The sequence below is a fragment of the Capra hircus genome, chromosome 3, assembly GCF_001704415.2.
Source record: "Capra hircus breed San Clemente chromosome 3, ASM170441v1, whole genome shotgun sequence".
In the NCBI taxonomy this organism is placed as follows: Eukaryota; Metazoa; Chordata; class Mammalia; order Artiodactyla; family Bovidae; genus Capra; species Capra hircus.
In genome coordinates, this window is record NC_030810.1 from 76,980,157 (window position 1) to 76,999,816 (window position 19,660).

The following is a 19,660-nucleotide window of genomic DNA, read 5'->3' on the forward strand; positions in this document are numbered from 1 at the left end:
AGACCATAGGTGGGCCACAAAACCCAGAATATTTTCTATCAATCCCCTTAAAGAAAAAGTTAGCAAACCCTTTCTTTGGAGAATGGGCCAGAGTTTCTTGATTCTTCTTATATCAGATAACTTCAGATTATCTGTATATCATAAAGTAAAATTCTGGATCCTCATTTATTTTTCCCCAGTGAAAGTTGCTTCTTTGTTTAGCAGGCAATAGCTGGGTTGGACTGCACATTCTTGCTACTTAACGTTAGAGCTCCAATCTCGTCAGCTTTTTCCATCTGATCTAGCTGCTTTGCATCGGCTTTATGCATGTGAACATACTCGAGGATTCATCGGAGCTGTGGGCAAACAGGGTTTGGGATTCCCTCTCTAGCGTTTTCCTTTTCAGGAAAGGAGCCCTCCTCCTCTCACCCCACTCCCTGACAGCTACAACTGGGCCAGCCATCAATCCTCCGGATTTCTATGCCAGGGACTCTGTGGTTTCCCCTGCCATTCAACACCACACACATAACTGACTTCAACTGTTCTGAGACTAAAAACAGTGAAAACAGGGAACTCCAGACAATTCTCCTCCTTCGAGTGTGGACACCTCTTCCAAATCTTCCTACTTCTCACCACTCCCTGGGGCTTTTAGATAGCTGCTTTTTGAAGTTTACCCTAGTTTTCTGAAGGAGTCTATTTTGCAGGATCTTAGCCATTACTGGCAGTAGAAATCACATATTTAGAATATATGGGTTCAGGAAATTCTTATTCCCAGAACTTGATTACTATGTCTTAGCATCTGACTGGGAATCAAAAAATTTCTTTAGGTTCTTGCAAGAAATCCAGTTCAGTTCAGTTCAGTTGCTCAGTTGTGTCCAACTCTTTGCGACCCCATGGACTGCAGCCCACCAGGCTTCCCTGTCCATCACCAACTCAGAAACCCAGAGTACAGTACAATTTATTTTACATGTGAATAAGAAGACATATTAATGTGAATTCTTTTACTTGTGAATGTAACGTGAATTTCTTTTACACGTGAATAAGAAGAATATCATATGAAGACAATATACTTCTAAAGATATGTTCTAGGAACTAGCTCTCCTTTAAACTAAAGCTATATAACCAGGCACAATATAAAATTACATTAACTTCTTTGATAATGAAATAAGAAATTAAGCTGATACCAAATTTAAGGCCAGCAAAAGGTATAATCCAAGAGTTGTAATTAGATAAATTATCTGTTTTACTGGGGAGAAATTCACAAAAGATAGAGTAAGCATTTTAAAGTAGCATTTCTTATATTCACAATGTTGTACAACCACCACCTCTATCTATCTCCAAAACATTTTCCTCACCCCAAAATAAAACCTTATATCCATTAGGCATTTACTCCCACTTCCTCCTCTATTCCCTCCCCTCAAGGCCCTGGCCATTACTACTCTGCCGTCTCCATGCATTTACCTGTTTTGGATATTTCATACAATCATAATATGTGACATTTTGTGTCTGATTCACTTAGCATATTTGTTTGTTTGTTGTTCCTCTTATTCTAGTCCTTCGATGTCTCTGGTAGCCATGGAGAAGCATATGTTTTGAGGGTTCATCCATGTGACAGCACATATTAATATTTCATATTTTTTATGGCTGAATACTATTTCACTGAATGTATGTATCACAACTTCCTTATTCATTTATCTGCAGATGGGCTGTTTTTATCATTTGACAATTATGAATAGCATTCCTATAAACATCAATTTTTTTATTGTGATAAAATATATTTGTAACACAAAATTTTCCATTTTAACTACTTGCATGGATACTATTCACAATGTCATCATCACAAGTAAGCATCATCACCATAAATCTCCAAAACAATTTCATCATCAACAGAAAATCTGTATCCATTAAACAATAAGTCCCCTTTCCTCCCTCCCCACAACCCAGCGCCTGGCAGTCACCATTCTACTTTATATCTCTATGAATATGATTAGTCTAGATACTCCAAGTAAATAAATTACATAATAGCTGTCCTTTCTTGTCTGGCTATTTCACTTAGCATTATGTTTTCAAGGTAAACATCAAATCTTTTACCAAATAAAAACTACACATTTCATAGCTTAAAAGCTACCAAAGTTTAACACTGTAATCAAAAGCAATGACATCATCGACAACCTGTTCAAAGTATCTTTTGCTGGCACCACTTCATTTCTTCCTCACAACTTCCCTGTGAGATGGGCCTTACAGACGAAGGCATGAGGCTCAGAGATGAGTGACTTGCTCAACGACATGAGTCCCATAAACCAAACGTATATATTCAGGTCTTCCAGTTCCACTCCCAAACTCCCAGTCCTTTGTAGTTACAGGATTAGCTGCCTTCCAACCCACCCTTTATAAGGATGGTCAGGAGAGGCCTATGTAGAAGAAACAGTCAAGAAGGCTCCAAAAAGAAGAAAGATTTTGAGCCACAAGTTAATAAATTCATTTTTTCTAGGAAGAGGGGAACAGAAGGGGCATTCCAGGCAGGTGACCATCTGACCTTGGTGTAGAGATGAGCCCGGTGGATAGTGGGCAAGGAGGAAAGAAACAGGATATGCAGAGTGACAGGATGTAACCTAATCTGATTTGAAAAGAGTTTAGAAGAAATCTTTCTTTCATTCCCATCTACAACGGATCATCTTAAACAAGGACCTTTGTTTTGTTTTTTCTTGCTTCACCAGAATACACAAATACATAGAACTTCAGTCAGAAAGTCCATGCCCCCAGGGCTTCCTAGCTGGCATCTGCTGCATCTGCCTTCTCCCGCTGCAGTCTGTACTGCGGCAGGAGGTGGGTGGGACGAATATCGCTTAACACACGTTTGAGCCAAAATCCTGATCACCAAGTAGGAATTAAAGTGAGTTTGAATCATTTATTCAAAAACTTATGCCATAGGTTACCTATGTCCCCAAGAATGATTTTCAAAGATAGGAAAGCAATTTAAAAAAAAAAAAAAAGTATCAGTTATGAATGTTACCCCAACCACAACATTCCAGAATTTGTTTCTTTAAAAAATACCTAATTTTTATTTTATAGAAGAATCCACCTTGAAGAACAAAATTCAGGCTTTGCTATTAGGGGCAACATGGTTTAAGATATAAAGGCATTTAGTTTAATAATCACTCCTATAAAAAGATATCTTTTTTAAAAAAAACAGATTGTTTATTATAAAAACATGAAGGAAAATTGAGAGGAGTAAAGATTAGGCATTTTGGAGACTTCCTTGGTGGCTAAGACTTTATGCTCCTGAAGCAGGGGCCCCAGGTTCAATCCCTGGTCAGGGAGCTATATCCCTCATGCCACAACTAAAAAAAAAATGTCCCCCATTCCACAATGAAGATCAAAAATCCTGTGTGCTACAACAAAGACCCTGTGCACCCAAATAAATAAATAAATAAAAATAATATGTGTTAGATTATTAGAGCACAAAGATGCCATACTTACTTTAAAAAAAAAGAGAATAGGCATTTTCAATTTGTAGATATCAACCATTCATAAGCAGAAGAATCATAAATTTGATATTAATGAAAAGGTTTGTTGGTCTACTAAAATTTAATGATAAAGACTTCTTTGGACAACTCTGTTTATCAATTGATATATCCAGGTCAACAGACAAAATTAGTGAAAAAAGAAAAGTAAAACAGGTTACCCTCAGCAATGGAAATCCAGTAAGATTATGTAGTTGAAAACCAAACACACCAAGGTTCATCTTTTCCTTAAACAAATCTTTCCTTGTCAAATGTAATTTATTAACCTTTAAGCCCCTCATAATTGAAAATTATAGGAAAACATTTTAGCATACATTTAACTTTCTATGTGCGTGCGCTCAGTTGCTCAGTCGTGTCCAACTCTGTGATCTATACATATTTTTTTAATGCTTTAAATGTGTATGCATGCGTGCTCAGTCACTTTAGTCATGTCCAACTCTGCAACCATATGGACAGTAGCCCACAAGGCTCTTCTGTCCATGGGATTTTCCAGACAAGAATATTGGAGTGGGTTGCCATCCCTCCTCCTGGGGATCTTCCTGACCCAGGAATCAAACCTAAATCTCCTGCATTGCAGGCAAATTCCTTACCACTGAGCCAATAAAAAGGGATGCTCACTCAGTCGTGTCCAACTCTTTGCGGTCCCATGGACTGTAGCCCACCAGGCTCTTCTGCCCACAGAATTCTCTAGGCAAGAATACCGGAGTGGATTGCCATTTTTTTAACTCCAGGGGATCTTCCAACCCAGGGGTCAGATGCAAGTCTCTTGTATCTCCTGCACTGCATGCAGATTCTTTACCACTGAGTCACCTGGGAAGCCCTATGCTTTTTTTTTTTTTTTCTCTTTTTTTTTTTTAATTTATTTTTTTATTTTTTTATTTTTTTAAATTTTTTTTTTTTTAAATTTTAAAATTGCCTGGCACTTATAGAACATGAACACGTAAACATCACATCTCAAACCCTAAGCTACTTATGACAAACACCTACAAAAAGGACAAAAACATATCATTTTACCCAGAAAAAGGTGTAAGATACATCACTGAGGCTATTACTTATACCAGATAGAATTTAGGTCCTTGGACTAATCGTATTTTTTTTAACATAAAAAAGTTTAGAAAGTGAGAAATAGATTTAAGGGCCTAGATCTGATAGACAGAGTGCCTGATGAACTATGGAATGAGGTTCCTGACATTGTACAGGAGACAGGGATCAAGACCATCTCCATGGAAAAGAAATGCAAAAAAGCAAAATGGCTGTCTGGGGAGGCCTTACAAATAGCTGTGAAAAGAAGAGAAGCGAAAAACAAAGGAGAAAAGGAAAGATATAAGCATCTGAATGCAGAGTTCCAAAGAATAGCAAGAAGAGATAAGAAAGCCTTCTTCAGTGATCAATGCAGAGAAATAGAGGAAAACAACAGAATGGGAAAGACTAGAGATCTCTTGAAGAAAATTAGAGATACCAAGGGAACATTTCATGCAAAGATGGGCTCGATAAAGGACAGAAATGGTATGGACCTAACAGAAACAGAAGATATTAAGAAGAGGTGGCAAGAATACATGGAAGAACTGTACAAAAAAGATCTTCACGATCCAGATAATCATGATGATGTGATCACTAATCTAGAGCCAGACATCTTGGAATGTGAAGTCAAGTGGGCCTTAGAAAGCATCACTACAAACAAAGCTAGTGGAGGTGACAGAATTCCAGTTGAGCTATTTCAAATCCTGAAAGATGCTGTGAAAGTGCTGCACCAATATGCCAGCAAATTTGGAAAACTCAGCAGTGGCCACAGGACTGGAAAAAGTCAGTTTTCATTCCAATCCCAAAGAAAGGCAATGCAAAAGAATGCTCAAACTACCGCATAATTGCATTCATCTCACACGCTAGTAAAGTAATGCTCAAAATTCTCCAAGCCAGGCTTGAGCAATACGTGAACCATGAACTCCCTGATATTCAAGCTGGTTTTAGAAAAGGCAGAGGAACCAGAGATCAAATTGCCAACATCCGCTGGATCATCGAAAAAGCAAGAGAGTTCCAGAAAAACATCTATTTCTGCTTTATTGACTATGCCAAAGCCTTTGACTGTGTGGATCACAATAAACTGTGGAAAATTCTGAGAGAGATGGGAATACCAGACCACCTAACCTGCCTCTTGAGAAACCTGTATGCAGGTCAGGAAGCAACAGTTAGAACTGGACTTGGAACAACAGACTGGTTCCAACAACAGACTGGTTCCAAATAGGAAAAGGAGTTCGTCAAGGCTGTATATTGTTACCCTGCTTATTTAACTTCTATGCAGAGTACATCATGAGAAACGCTGGACTGGAAGAAACACAAGCTGGAATCAAGACTGCCGGGAGAAATATCAATAACCTCTGATATGCAGATGACACCACCCTTATGGCAGAAAGTGAAGAGGAGCTAAAAAGCCTCTTGATGAAAGTGAAAGAGGAGAGCGAAAAAATTGGCTTAAAGCTCAACATTCAGAAAACGAAGATCATGGCATCCGGTCCCATCACTTCATGGGAAATAGATGGGGAAACAGTAGAAACAGTGTCAGACTTTATTTTGGGGGGCTCCAAAATCACTGCAGATGTTGACTGCAGCCATGAAATTAAAAGATGCTTACTCCTTGGAAGAAAAGTTATGACCAACCTAGATAGCATATTCAAAAGCAGAGACATTACTTTGCCGACTAAGGTCCGTCTAGTCAAGGCTATGGTTTTTCCTGAGGTCATGTATGGATATGAGAGGTGGACTGTGAAGAAGGCTGAGCACCGAAGAATTGATGCTTTTGAACTGTGCTGTTGGAGAAGACTCTTGAGAGTCCCTTGGAGATCCAACCAGTCCATTCTAAAGGAGATCAGCCCTGGGATTTCTTTGGCAGGAATGATGCTAAAGCTGAAGCTCCAGTACTTTGGACACTTCATGCGAAGAGTTGACTCATTGGAAAAGACTCTGATGCTGGGACGGATTGGGGGCAGGAGGAGAAAGGGACAACCGAGGATGAGATGGCTGGATGGCATCACGGACTCGATGGACATGAGTCTGAGTGTACTCCGGGAGATGGTGATGGACAGGGAGGCCTGGCATGCTGCGATTCATGGGGTCGCAAAGAGTCGGACACAACCGAGCGACTGAACTGAACTGATGCTTCCCTAAACTGTTTATTTTAAGAATATAGTTTTGCTTGTTTTATCTATCTAAGATAGTTGTGTTCATTTGTTACCAGGTCACAGAAATGTAAACAGAAGTATCAAACAATGGTTTATTAAATAACATGGTTAGAAAACAGATAGAACCAGAAAATAACAACATTGGTCCCTAATTTCAGTTCTAACCTATAACTGTGATCATTCCCTCAAAGGCAGAAATTTTTCAAATAAATATTAAGAGCTAGTGAATTTTAAGGGGTATGCCACCCCAAGATATTAAATACTGAAAATGAATGAGCACAAGGAAACAGGAGCAAAGTAGTAGTGTTACGGTGCCACCCACTGGCTAGAAATCCCCATAGCAAATTGAGAACCAATCATAAAAGAGAAATTATTGAAATAGGAAGGAAAATAATACTGATGATTCTAATTCATTGTAGTATCAGAAACTTCTAACAAAACAGAATCATCCATATTATTTTATTAGCACAAAAGAAGAGAGTAACTATTAAAATGCTCACAAGAATGAATTTTATTAATTTTGAAATGCAAATCTACAATCTCCAAAGACTAAGACTTTATCTCATAGTCAAAACAATTAACATATAAAATGTCATTTTAGCTCTTAGCTAAATATATGAAGACACTGAATCAAAGATGTACACGTGCATTTCACTGTTAAGAAAGAAATTATAATATTAATAATATATTCAAATGTTAATGAAATGGTGTTAACCCCACTTTTACCTTTATCAGGGAAGTAACAAAATACATAAAACAAAGGACATGTCTAAAAAACTGGGCTGAAAAATACGTTTCTCAAAAATTCTTAGGAAAGGGGAAAGGGAAAAAGTCCTAAGAAAGACCATTCATAGAAACTAGTAAAAAATAAATGTTTTCCTTAAAGTACAACAGCACCTTTAAGTCCAAAAGATATTTACCTTAATACAGTCTCCATTTTATCCTAATGACATCCTTTTGTTTTTCTAAAACAGTTATTTTCTTAAATGCTAACATTATTAAAATTGCAGCATAAAAAATATTTGAATTATTTCTCCTCAAACACAATCTTCCCATTAAGACTCAGAATAATACATAAAACTTTATATCAGTTTATAGTCCATAGGACCCTACTGAATGTTGATCTCTAAAGACCAGATTTCAGAATTTCTCTATAGACATGATCTGATCTTCCCTAATTAGAATTCATGAATACATTCCAGGCAGTCAGGACAGGCATCACGTTTTTTGGCTTGATGGTAATTATCACCTGGTCTGCAAAAGCCAAGGTGTTCGCTCGCTCATAGACGGTTGATTGCAGATAAGAACATAGTGAGAAAAGTCAAATTCCCACAAACATAAATTGCTAACACCACCTTTTTAAAAACATAACCCTAAAAGAAAAAAAAAATGAGATATGAAAAAAGGAAACTCCAATCACTAAGGTTTGTGCCAATAAATAAGAAGAAAGAACTTACTTCTGCTTCAGCTGCGGTAAACGACTGGAGGATCTGAATTCTATCATCATCCAGTATTTCAACTGTCAAGAACAAGAATAAAGGTTTGTAAGGCCAGTGAGTATGCAGGTAAACTCATTCTCAAAGAAAGCCCTGATTCGGAGCATTGGCCGACTTCCAAGATGTACATTCTTGCATTTCAAGAGACCAAACGTTGCAAACTTCTTGCATATTTAAGACTCTTACAAATCAGGTCAAGCTGGCTACAGGATACATGTGAAAGGACTTTCTTCTAGTCAGAGTTCTAACAATCCAAGTGTTAAATACATATATATTTTTTAAATAGCAAGCCATAATCTAGTGGTTATCAAAAGTCCCTTTAGGGGTCAAACCCACACAACATTGTAAATCAACTACACCAATAAAAAAAAAAAAAAAAAAAAAAGATTCAAATCCTATGTATGTTACCCTATCAAGAGCCAGAAAATGGTAGGACAGTTTTTACTACTCAGTTCCAAAAAAGCTGCTGTGTACACACACTAGACAACAAAGAGGTTTCGTTTTTAGAAGGCCACCTTACAACACAAAGGACAGTTAGCCTAGAAACCAGGCTAACATGTCACTGATTCTCTACTAATCTCTCCACTCCTAATGGCTACAGGTATCTTACCCTGCCTGGCACTGGGGCCGAAATGGACCTTACCACTAGAGAGAACTGGCCAAGTATTAAGTCCTTCTTATGTAGCATGCTGGTTAGCTAGCTATATATAATGCAGATAGCAACTCAAGTGATAGCACACAGGAAGTCTGTTCAATAGGTAAAATGCATCTGCAGCTTTGCCCTGTGTTAACTACGGATGAGCATCTCTTCTTCCTCCTTCTCAGGGGTCTCTCAGCTCCAGTCATTGAGGGCTCTCAGTTCATTCTAGCCCCATGTCAGACCAGCATGCAAAGTAAAAAAGTACTTACAAAGAAGGCATCTTCCCTAAAAGCTTCCATCTTTCCCTTGCATTTTACTCACAAATTCTAATACTAATGAATATAAAAAACAAAGGCAGAAAATTTCCTCTATTTTTATCATAGACATAGCGATGGAAACAAAATTTAGTAAGGTACCATGTAAGAGTCAACCATTAGTGTTGAGAAACTAATTATATTCCAACGGTTTGTATAAAAGTGATTCTACAACACTGCTCTTTGAGCCGGTTACCTTTTCTAGAGAGTCGGTAAGCATGTATCTCCAGAATAATCTCTGTCCCAACGTGCCAGGCTACAAATCCAATCATTGCATAGGTTTTCCATGGGCCAGGAAGATTCAGTCCTGGCAAATCCATTCCCAGGAACATTGCTGCCACTACATTTATAAGAAAATACACATATTCAAATACATTTCAAGAGGTAACTATATATGTGTGTGCATACATGTGTGAATTATATCAAGTGAAATATACTAAAAGAGTTTATGAGATGAGTTAAATTAATAACTAAGACCAAGTAGTTTATTTATTTATTTTTAGTTTTTTTTTTTTTTAAATTTTAAAATCTTTAATTCTTACAGGTGTTCCCAAACATGAACCCCCCTCCCACCTCCCTCCCCACAACATCTCTCTGGGTCATCCCCATGCACCAGCCCCAAGCATGCTGTATCCTGCGTCAGATATAGACTGGTGATTCAATTCTTACATGATAGTATACATGTTAGAATGCCATTCTCCCAAATCATCCCACCCTCTCCCTCTCCCTCTGAGTCCAAAAGTCCGTTATACACATCTGTGTCTTTTTTCCTGTCTTGCATACAGGGTCGTCATTGCCATCTTTCTAAATTCCATATATATGTGTTAGTATACTGTATTGGTGTTTTTCTTTCTGGCTTACTTCACTCTGTATAATCGGCTCCAGTTTCATCCATCTCATCAGAACTGATTCAAATGAATTCTTTTTAACGGCTGAGTAATACTCCATTGTGTATATGTACCACAGCTTTCTTATCCATTCATCTGCTGATGGACATCTAGGTTGTTTCCATGTCCTGGCTATTATAAACAGTGCTGCGATGAACATTGGGGTACATGTGTCTCTTTCAATTCTGGTTTCCTCAGTGTGTATGCCCAGCAGTGGGATTGCTGGGTCATACGGTATTTCTATTTGCAGTTTTTTAAGGAATCTCCACACTGTTCTCCATAGTGGCTGTACTAGTTTGCATTCCCACCAACAGTGTAGGAGGGTTCCCTTTTCTCCACACCCTCTCCAGCATTTATTGCTTGCAGATTTTTGGATCGCAGACATTCTGACTGGTGTGAACTGGTACTTCATTGTGGTTTTGATTTGCATTTCTCTAATAATGAGTGATGTTGAGCATCTTTTCATGTGTTTGTTAGCCATCCGTATGTCTTCTTTGGAGAAATGTCTATTTAGTTCTTTGGCCCATTTTTTGATTGGGTCGTTTATTTTTCTGGAATTGAGCTGCATAAGTTGCTTGTATATTTTTGAGATTAGTTGTTTGTCAGTTGCTTCATTTGCTATTATTTTCTCCCATTCAGAAGGCTGTCTTTTCACCTTGCTTATATTTTCCTTTGTTGTGCAGAAGCTTTTAATTTTAATTAGATCCCATTTGTTTATTTTTGCTTTTATTTCCAGAATTCTGGGAGGTGGATCATAGAGGATCCTGCTGTGATTTATGTCGGAGAGTGTTTTGCCTATGTTCTCCTCTAGGAGTTTTATAGTTTCTGGTCTTACATTTAGATCTTTAATCCATTTTGAGTTTATTTTTGTGTGCAGTGTTAGAAAGTGATCTAGTTTCATTCTTTTACAAGTGGTTGACCAGTTTTCCCAGCACCACTTGTTAAAGAGATTGTCTTTACTCCATTGTATATTCTTGCCTCCTTTGTCAAAGATAAGGTGTCCATATGTGTGTGGATTTATCTCTGGGCTTTCTATTTTGTTCCACTGATCTATATATCAGTCTTTGTGCCAGTACCATACTGTTTTGATGACTGTGGCTTTGTAGTAGAGCCTGAAGTCAGGCAAGTTGATTCCTCCAGCTCCATTCTTATTTCTCAAGATTGCTTTGGCAATTCGAGGTTTTTTGTATTTCCATACAAATCTTGAAATTATTTGTTCTAGTTCTGTGAAAAATATGGCTGGTAGCTTGATAGGGATTGCATTGAGTTTGTAAATTGCTTTGGGTAGTATACTCATCTTCACTATATTGATTCTTCTGATCCATGAACATGGTATATTTCTCCATCTATTAGTGTCCTCTTTGATTTCTTTCATCAGTGTTTTATAGTTTTCTATATATAGGTCTTTAGTTTCTTTAGGTAGATATATTCCTAAGTATTTTATTCTTTTCGTTGCAATGGTGAATGGAATTGTTTCCTTAATTTCTTTTTCTACTTTCTCATTATTCGTGTATAGGAATGTAAGGGATTTCTGTGTGTTGATTTTATATCCTGCAACTTTACTATATTCATTGATTAGCTCTAGTAATTTTCTGGTGGAGTCTTTAGGGTTTTCCATGTAGAGGATCATGTCATCTGCAAACAGTGAGAGTTTTACTTCTTCTTTTCCAATTTGGATTCCTTTTATTTCTTTTTCTGCTCTGATTGCTGTGGCCAAAACTTCCAGAACTATGTTGAATAGTAGCGGTGAAAGTGGACATCCTTGTCTTGTTCCTGACTTTAGGGGAAATGCTTTCAATTTTTCACCATTGAGGATAATGTTTGCTGTGGGTTTGTCATATATAGCTTTTATTATGTTGAGGTATGTTCCTTCTATTCCTGCTTTCTGGAGAGTTTTTATCATAAATGGATGTTGAATTTTGTCAAAGGCCTTCTCTGCATCTATTGAGATAATCATATGGTTTTTATTTTTCAATTTGTTAATGTGGTGAATTACATTGATTGATTTGTGGATATTGAAGAATCCTTGCATCCCTGGGATAAAGCCCACTTGGTCATGGTGTATGATCTTTTTAATGTGTTGTTGGATTCTGATTGCTAGAATTTTGTTGAGGATTTTTGCATCTATGTTCATCAGTGATATTGGCCTGTAGTTTTCTTTTTTTGTGACATCTTTGTCAGGTTTTGGTATTAGGGTGATGGTGGCCTCATAGAATGAGTTTGGAAGTTTACCTTCCTCTGCAATTTTCTGGAAGAGTTTGAGTAGGATAGGTGTTAGCTCTTCTTGAAATTTTTGGTAGAATTCAGCTGTGAAGCCATCTGGACCTGGGCTTTTGTTTGCTGGAAGATTTCTGATTACAGTTTCAATTTCCGTGCTTGTGATGGGTCTGTTAAGATTTTCTATTTCTTTCTGGTTCAGTTTTGGAAAGCTGTACTTTTCTAAGAATTTGTCCATTTCTTCCACGTTGTCCATTTTATTGGCATACAACTGCTGATAGTAGTCTCTTATGATCCTTTGTATTTCTGTGTTGTCTGTTGTGATCTCTCCATTTTCATTTCTAATTTTATTGATTTGATTTTTCTCTCTTTGCTTCTTGATGAGTCTGGCTAATGGTTTGTCAATTTTATTTATCCTTTCAAAGAACCAGCTTTTGGCTTTGTTGATTTTTGCTATGGTCTCTTTTGTTTCTTTTGCATTTATTTCTGCCCTAATTTTTAAGATTTCTTTCCTTCTACTAACTCTGGGGTTCTCCAATTCTTCCTTTTCTAGTTGCTTTAGTTGTAGAGTTAGGTTATTTATTTGACTTTTTTCTTGTTTCTTGAGGTATGCCTGTATTGCTATGAACTTTCCTCTTAGCACTGCTTTTATAGTGTCCCACAGGTTTTGGGTTGTTGTGTTTTCATTTTCATTAGTTTCTATGCATATTTTGATTTCTTTTTTGATTTCTTCTGTGATTTGTTGGTTATTCAGAAGTGTGTTGTTCAACCTCCATATGGTGGAATTTTTAATAGTTTTTCTCCTGTAATTGAGATCTAATCTTAATGCATTATGGTCAGAAAAGATGCTTGGAATGATTTCGATTTTTTTGAATTTATCAAGTTTAGATTTATGGCCCAGGATGTGATCTATCCTGGAGAAGGTTCCATGAGCACTTGAAAAAAAGGTGAAATTCATTGTTTTGGGGTGAAATGTCCTATAGATATCAATTAGGTCTAACTGATCTAATGTATCATTTAAAGTTTGCGTTTCTTTGTTAATTTTCTGTTTAGTTGATCTGTCCATAGGTGTGAGTGGGGTATTAAAGTCTCCCACTATTATTGTGTTATTGTTGATTTCCCCTTTCATACTTGTTAGCTTTTGTCTTACATATTGCGGTGCTCCTATATTGGGTGCATATATATTTATAATTGTTATATCTTCTTCTTGGATTGATCCTTTGATCATTATGTAGTGGCCTTCTTTATCTCTTTTCACAGCCTTTGTTTTAAAGTCTATTTTATCGGATATGAGTATTGCCACTCCTGCTTTCTTTTGGTCTCTATTTGCGTGGTATATCTTTTTCCAGCCCTTCACTTTCAGTCTGTATGTGTCCCTTGTTTTGAGGTGGGTCTCTTGTAAGCAGCATATAGAGGGGTCTTGTTTTTGTATCCATTCGGCCAGTCTTTGTCTTTTGGTTGGGGCGTTCAACCCATTTACGTTTAAGGTAATTATTGATAAGTATGATCCCGTTACCATTAACTTTATTGTTTTGGGTTCAGGTTTATACACCCTTTTCGTGTTTCCTATCTAGAGAATATCCTTTAGAATTTGTTGGAGAGCTGGTTTGGTGGTGCTGAATTCTCTCAGCTTTTGCTTGTCTGTAAAGCTTTTGATTTCTCCTTCGTATTTGAATGAGATCCTTGCTGGGTACAGTAATCTGGGCTGTAGGTTATTGTCTTTCATCACTTTAAGTATGTCTTGCCATTCCCTCCTGGCCTGAAGAGTTTCTATTGAAAGATCAGCTGTTATCCTTATGGGAATCCCCTTGTGTGTTATTTGTTGTTTTTCCCTTGCTGCTTTTAACATTTGTTCTTTGAGTTTGATCTTTGTTAATTTGATTAATATGTGTCTTGGGGTGTTTTGCCTTGGGTTTATCCTATTTGGAACTCTCTGTGTTTCTTGGACTTGGGTGATTATTTCCTTCCCCATTTTAGGGAAGTTTTCAACTATTATCTCCTCAAGGATTTTCTCATGATCTTTCTTTCTGTCTTCTTCTTCTGGGACTCCTATAATTCGAATGTTGGAGCGTTTCATATTGTCCTGGAGGTCTCTGAGATTGTCCTCGTTTCTTTTAATTCGTTTTTCTTGTTTCCTTTCTGATTCATTTATTTCTACCATTCTATCTTCTATTTCACTAATCCTATCTTCTGCCTCCATTATTCTACTATTTGTTGCCTCCAGAGTGTTTCTGATCTCATTTATTGCATTATTCATTATATTTTGACTCTTTTTTATTTCTTCTAGGTCCTTGTTAAACCTTTCTTGCATCTTCTCAATCCTTGTCTCTAGGCTATTTATCTGTGATTCCATTTTGATTTCAAGATTTTGGATCATTTTTACTATCAATATTCGGAATTCCTTCTCAGGTAGATTCCCTATTTCTTCCTCTTTTGTTTGGTTTGGTGGGCAACTCTCCTGTTCCTTTACCTGCTGATTATTCCTCTGTCTCTTCATCTTGGTTATATTGCTGCGTTTGGGGTGGCCTTTTTATATTCTGGTAATTTGTGGAGTTCTCTTTATTATGGAGCTTCCTCACTGTGGGTGGGGTTGTATCAGTGGCTTGTCTAGGTTTCCTGGTTAGGGAGGCTTGTGTTGGAGTTCTGGTGGGTGGAGCTGGGTTTCTTCTCTCTGGAGTGCAGTGGAGTGACCAGTAATGGGTTATGAGACATCAAAGGTTTTGGAATAATTTTGAGCTGCCTGTATATTGAAGCTCAGGGGAGTGTTCCTGTGTTGCTGGAGAATTTGAGTGGTATGTCTTGTTTTGGAACTTGTTGGCCCTTGGGTGGAGCTTGGTTTCGGTGTAGGTATGAAGGCATTTGATGAGCTCCTATTGCTTAATGTTCCCTGAATTTAAGAGTTCTCTAATGTTTTCAGGCTTTGGATTTAAGCCTCCTGCTTCTGGTTTTCAGTTTTATTTTTACAGTAGCCTCTAGACTTCTCCATCTATACAGCACCAATGATAAAACATCTAGGTTAAAGATGAAAAGTTTCTCCACATTGAGGGACACTCAGAGAGGTTCACTGAGTTACAAGGAGAAGAGAAGAGGGAGGGGGTAGTTAGAGGTAACTGGAATAAGATGCGGTGAGATCAAAAGAGGAGAGAGCAAGCTAGCCAGTAGTCACTTCCTTATGTGCGCTCCATAATCTGGACCGCTCAGAGGTATTTATGGAGTTATACAGGGAAGAGGAGAGGGAGGAAGTAGACAGAGGTGGCCAGGAGGATAAGAGAGAGGAATGAGAAGGAGAGAGACAAATCCTGCCAGTAACCAGTTCCTTGGGTGTTCTCCACCGTCTGGAACACACAGAGACTCACAGAATTGGATAGAGGAGAGATGGGGGAGAAAAGAGACAGAGGCCACCTGGTGGAGAAAAAGGAGAGTCCAAAGGAGGAGAGAGTGATCAAGCCAGAAATCTCGCTCTCAGGTAAACTTGGGTAGTGAGGTTTGGGTTTTTAAATGTACAAAATTGACAACAAAAACCTAAGAGCAAAGATTAAAAATCTGTTTTTGAAGACAATGGTCTTTCTGGTTGCCTGATGTCCTCTGCCAGCCTACAGAAGTTGTTTTGTGGAGTTTGCTCGGCGTTGAAATGTTCTTTTGAGGAATTTGTGAGGGAGAAAGTGGTCTTCCCGTCCTATTCCTCCGCCATCTTTTCTCATCTCCCAAGTAGTTAATTAAGTTTTTATTGTAAGACTAGAAAGGCTAAGATGGGAAATTATAATTACAATCTACCAATTGTTAAGAAAGAGGTGCCCAAACTTTTAAAAATGTTTTAAGTCTGCAATGTAGAAGAGGGAAAAAGTATGGAAGCCATTTCTGACTATACCTCCTCTTCCACGATTTCTATAGAACGTAGAAATGTGAGGGCAGGAGATCAGCTTAGGTATTTATCACATAAAGCATCACAAGGAGACATAGATGTAAAGAACAGACTTTTGGACTCAGAGGGAGAAGGGGAGGGTGGGATGATTTGAGAGAATAGTATTAAAACATATACATTATCATATGTAAATAGATGGCCAGTGCAAGTTTGATGCATGAAGCAGGGCACCCAAAGCCAGCGCTCTGTGACAACCCAGAAGAGTAGAGTGGGGAGGGACCTGGGAGAGGGGGTTCAGGATCGGGGGAGGGGAACACATATATACTGGTGGCCAATTCATGTTGATGTATGGTAAAAACCATCATGATATTGTAAAGTAATTATCCTCCATTAAAATTAATTTAAAAAATACTACAGAATCATACTTGACGTTTAAAAAACACCTTGCCTTGGAAGGTACCATTCCCAAGGAGAAAACCTGGAGACAGAGGGCTGGGTGCCCAAGCTTATTTCAGCCCAATCCATGACATACCCTCAAGCTGAGCTGCTTATATGTCTGGTCATCAGCATAGCTTATTCTGCTGGCAAAGGCAAATGCTAAAAAGAAGTCTTAAAAGGAGGGTTTTAAAGTCATTTTTAAAACCTTGAAACTGAAATAATAGCTTAAATAGTTACCTCTAGAAATTACTTTCTGGATTTCAATGCTTAAGACTGATTTCTCCTCAACAACCAATTACTCCAGTTACTAATGCATCTAAAAGTCATTTAAGCCAAATTACAACTTGCAATATAAACAACTTTCAATTATATATGAATAAGTGGCATCACAATTACTTACCTGCTATTATTCTAGCAGCTGTTCCCATACTCCAATGAGTCCAGTTAAACATTTTCCTTCTACCAAATAAAGAACCAGTCAGTATTCTTTAAAGTGATGGAACTACAATAAATTCCCAAGAGAATAAAAAGCATGTAATTTCCCTTATTGCTTAGGCATCAGCTATCTGAAATACATTTTAAAACCTTTTTAAGTAAATATAATTTATCACTGAATTTTATAAAATGCAAAAAAAAAAAAAAGGAATTGGCTTGCCAGTTAATGATATCTACCTTAAGAGCATTTATAAATAAAGACTACAAGTACCTTGGGTCATGTAAAGGTGGTCTGAAAGCTGCCAAAAGAAGCTGAAGAAGTGCTAAAACCATCACTAGAAAACCAAGGTATGGGTGATAACCTGCATGCTGAACAAAGTTATATCATTTTAATGATATTAATCTTGTCCATCAAATCCACAAATTAAAAATAATACACACAGAAGCAGTTTCTTAGGGATTTTCTCTAGCTGTAAACATTTAATAATAATAATAAACACTGTTCACTGAGTGTCTATGCCAGGCACATACTTTATACACATCATCACTAATGCTTACTCTGATGCCTAATGGTTAGTTATCAATATCCCACTTCCATAAACAAGGGAACTGAGGCTCAGAGGTGGTGAGTAATACACCCAGGTCCACACAGTGCATAAATGGTTGTGATGGAATCCAATCATGGAATGCTGCCCCCTTCCACCAGTATGTTAGATGACCACTAACACCAGCACAGCCATTTGAAGCCCACCGAAGACTAGTTTTCATTCCAATCCCAAAGAAAGGCAATGCCAAAGAATGCTCAAACTACCGCACAATTACACTCATCTCACATGCTAGTAAAGTAATGCTCAAAATTCTCCAAGCCAGATACATGAACCTTGAACTTTTAGATGTTCAAGCTGGTTTTAGAAAAGGCAGAGGAACCAGAGATCAAATTGCCAACATCCACTAGATCATCGAAAAAACAAAAGAGTTCCAGAAAAATATCTATTTTTGCTTTATTGACTATGCCAAAGCCTTTGACTGTGTGGATCACAATAAACTGTGGAAAATTCTGAGAGAGATGGGAATACCAGACCACCTAACCTGCCTCTTGAGAAATCTGTATGGAGGTCAGGAAGCAACAGTTAGAACTGGACATGGAACAACACACTGGTTCCAAATAGGAAAAGGAGTACATCAAGGCTGTATATTGTCACCCTGCTTGTTTAACTTCTATGCAGAGTACATCATGATAAACACCGGGCTGGAAGAAGCACAAGCTGGCATCAAGATTGCCAGGAGAAATATCAATAACCTCAGATATGCAGATGACACCACCCTTATGGCAGAAAGTGAAGAGGAACTCAAAAGCCTCTTGATGAAAGTGAAAGAGGAGAGTGGAAAAGTTGGCTTAAAGCTCAACATTCAGAAAACGAAGATCATGGCATCTGGTCCCACCACTTCATTGCAAATAGATGGGGAAACAGTGGAAACCATGGCTGACTTTATTTTGGGGGGCTCCAAAATCACTGCAGATGTTGACTGCAGCCATGAAATTAAAAGATGCTTACTCCTTGGAAGGAAAGGTATGACCAACCTAGACAGTATATTCAAAAGCAGAGACATTACTTTGCCAACAAAGGTCCATCTAGTCAAGGCTATGATTTTTCCAGTAGGTCATGTATGAGTGTGAGAGTTGGACTATAAAGAAAGCTGAGCGCTGAAGAACTATGCTTTTGCACTGTGGTACTCGAGAAGACTCTTGAGAATCCCTTGGATTGCAAGAAGATCCAACCAGTCCATCCTAAAAATCAGTCCTAGGAGTTCATTGGAAAGATTGACATTGAAGCTGAATACTTTGCCCGCCTGATGCCAAGAGCTGACTCATTGGAAAAGACCCTGATGCTGGGAAAGATTGAGGGCAGGAGGAGAAGGGGATGACGGAGGATGAGATGATTAGATGGCATCACCAACTAAATGGACATGAGTTTGGGTAAACTCCGGGAGTTGGTGATGGACAGGGAGGCCTGGAGTGCTGCAGTTCATGGGGTCACAAAGAGTCAGACACAACTGAGCGACTGAATTGAACTGAACTGAAGACTAGTTAGTATCTGTATTTAAGGAACAATCAACCCAGTGTACCGTAATTATTTGTTCAGACCTCTATGTTTCCCGGGGCCAAAGATTCTATGTGATTCCTTGTAACCCATGTGGCTTGGGCTTCCCAGGTGGCACTAGTGGTAAGGAACACACCTGCCAATGCAGACGACATAAGAGATGCAGGTTCTATCCCTGGGTCGGGAAGATGCCCTGGAGGAGGGCATGGTAACCCCCTCCAGTATTCTTGCCTGGAGAATCCCATGGACAGAGGAGCCTGGCAGGCTACAGTCCATGAGGTCGCAGAGAGTCAGATACAACTGAAGCAACTTAGCAGCAGGAGCAACCCATGTGGCTTAACAGAGCCTAGTCACTCAAAGGTCTCAGCCAAGAAAAATCATCAAGGCAACATCTTGATAGTTTCAGCTATACCCCTCCCTCAGTGATGTGTGTCGGCTCAAATCAACAGAGTGGGATTAGACCACTTTGCACAATTATGGCATTTAAAAACTTAAGAGAAGGATTACAAAGATGCTCTAATCCATAACACATTTAGATATAGGGATATCTCAGTCTATTGTCACTGACTACCATGCTTGGGTAGGCTCTA

At 38.3% G+C, this 19,660-nt stretch overlaps 1 protein-coding gene across 3 annotated transcripts in view; it reads right to left on the reverse strand.

Moving 5' to 3' along the window:
• Positions 7,167–19,660, reverse strand: part of FRRS1 (ferric chelate reductase 1) — a 61,619-nt gene continuing 49,125 nt past the window's right edge. For all 3 annotated transcript variants that reach the window (XM_018045809.1, XM_018045810.1, XM_018045811.1), the window contains exons 12-16: positions 17,240–17,337; positions 16,934–16,992; positions 9,326–9,469; positions 8,137–8,198; positions 7,167–8,052 (exon numbers count right to left, since the gene is read on the reverse strand). In XM_018045809.1, the coding sequence (XP_017901298.1) occupies positions 7,960–8,052; positions 8,137–8,198; positions 9,326–9,469; positions 16,934–16,992; positions 17,240–17,337 (456 nt within the window). In that variant the 3' untranslated portion in view covers positions 7,167–7,959. The remainder of the gene's footprint in view (positions 8,053–8,136; positions 8,199–9,325; positions 9,470–16,933; positions 16,993–17,239; positions 17,338–19,660) is intronic.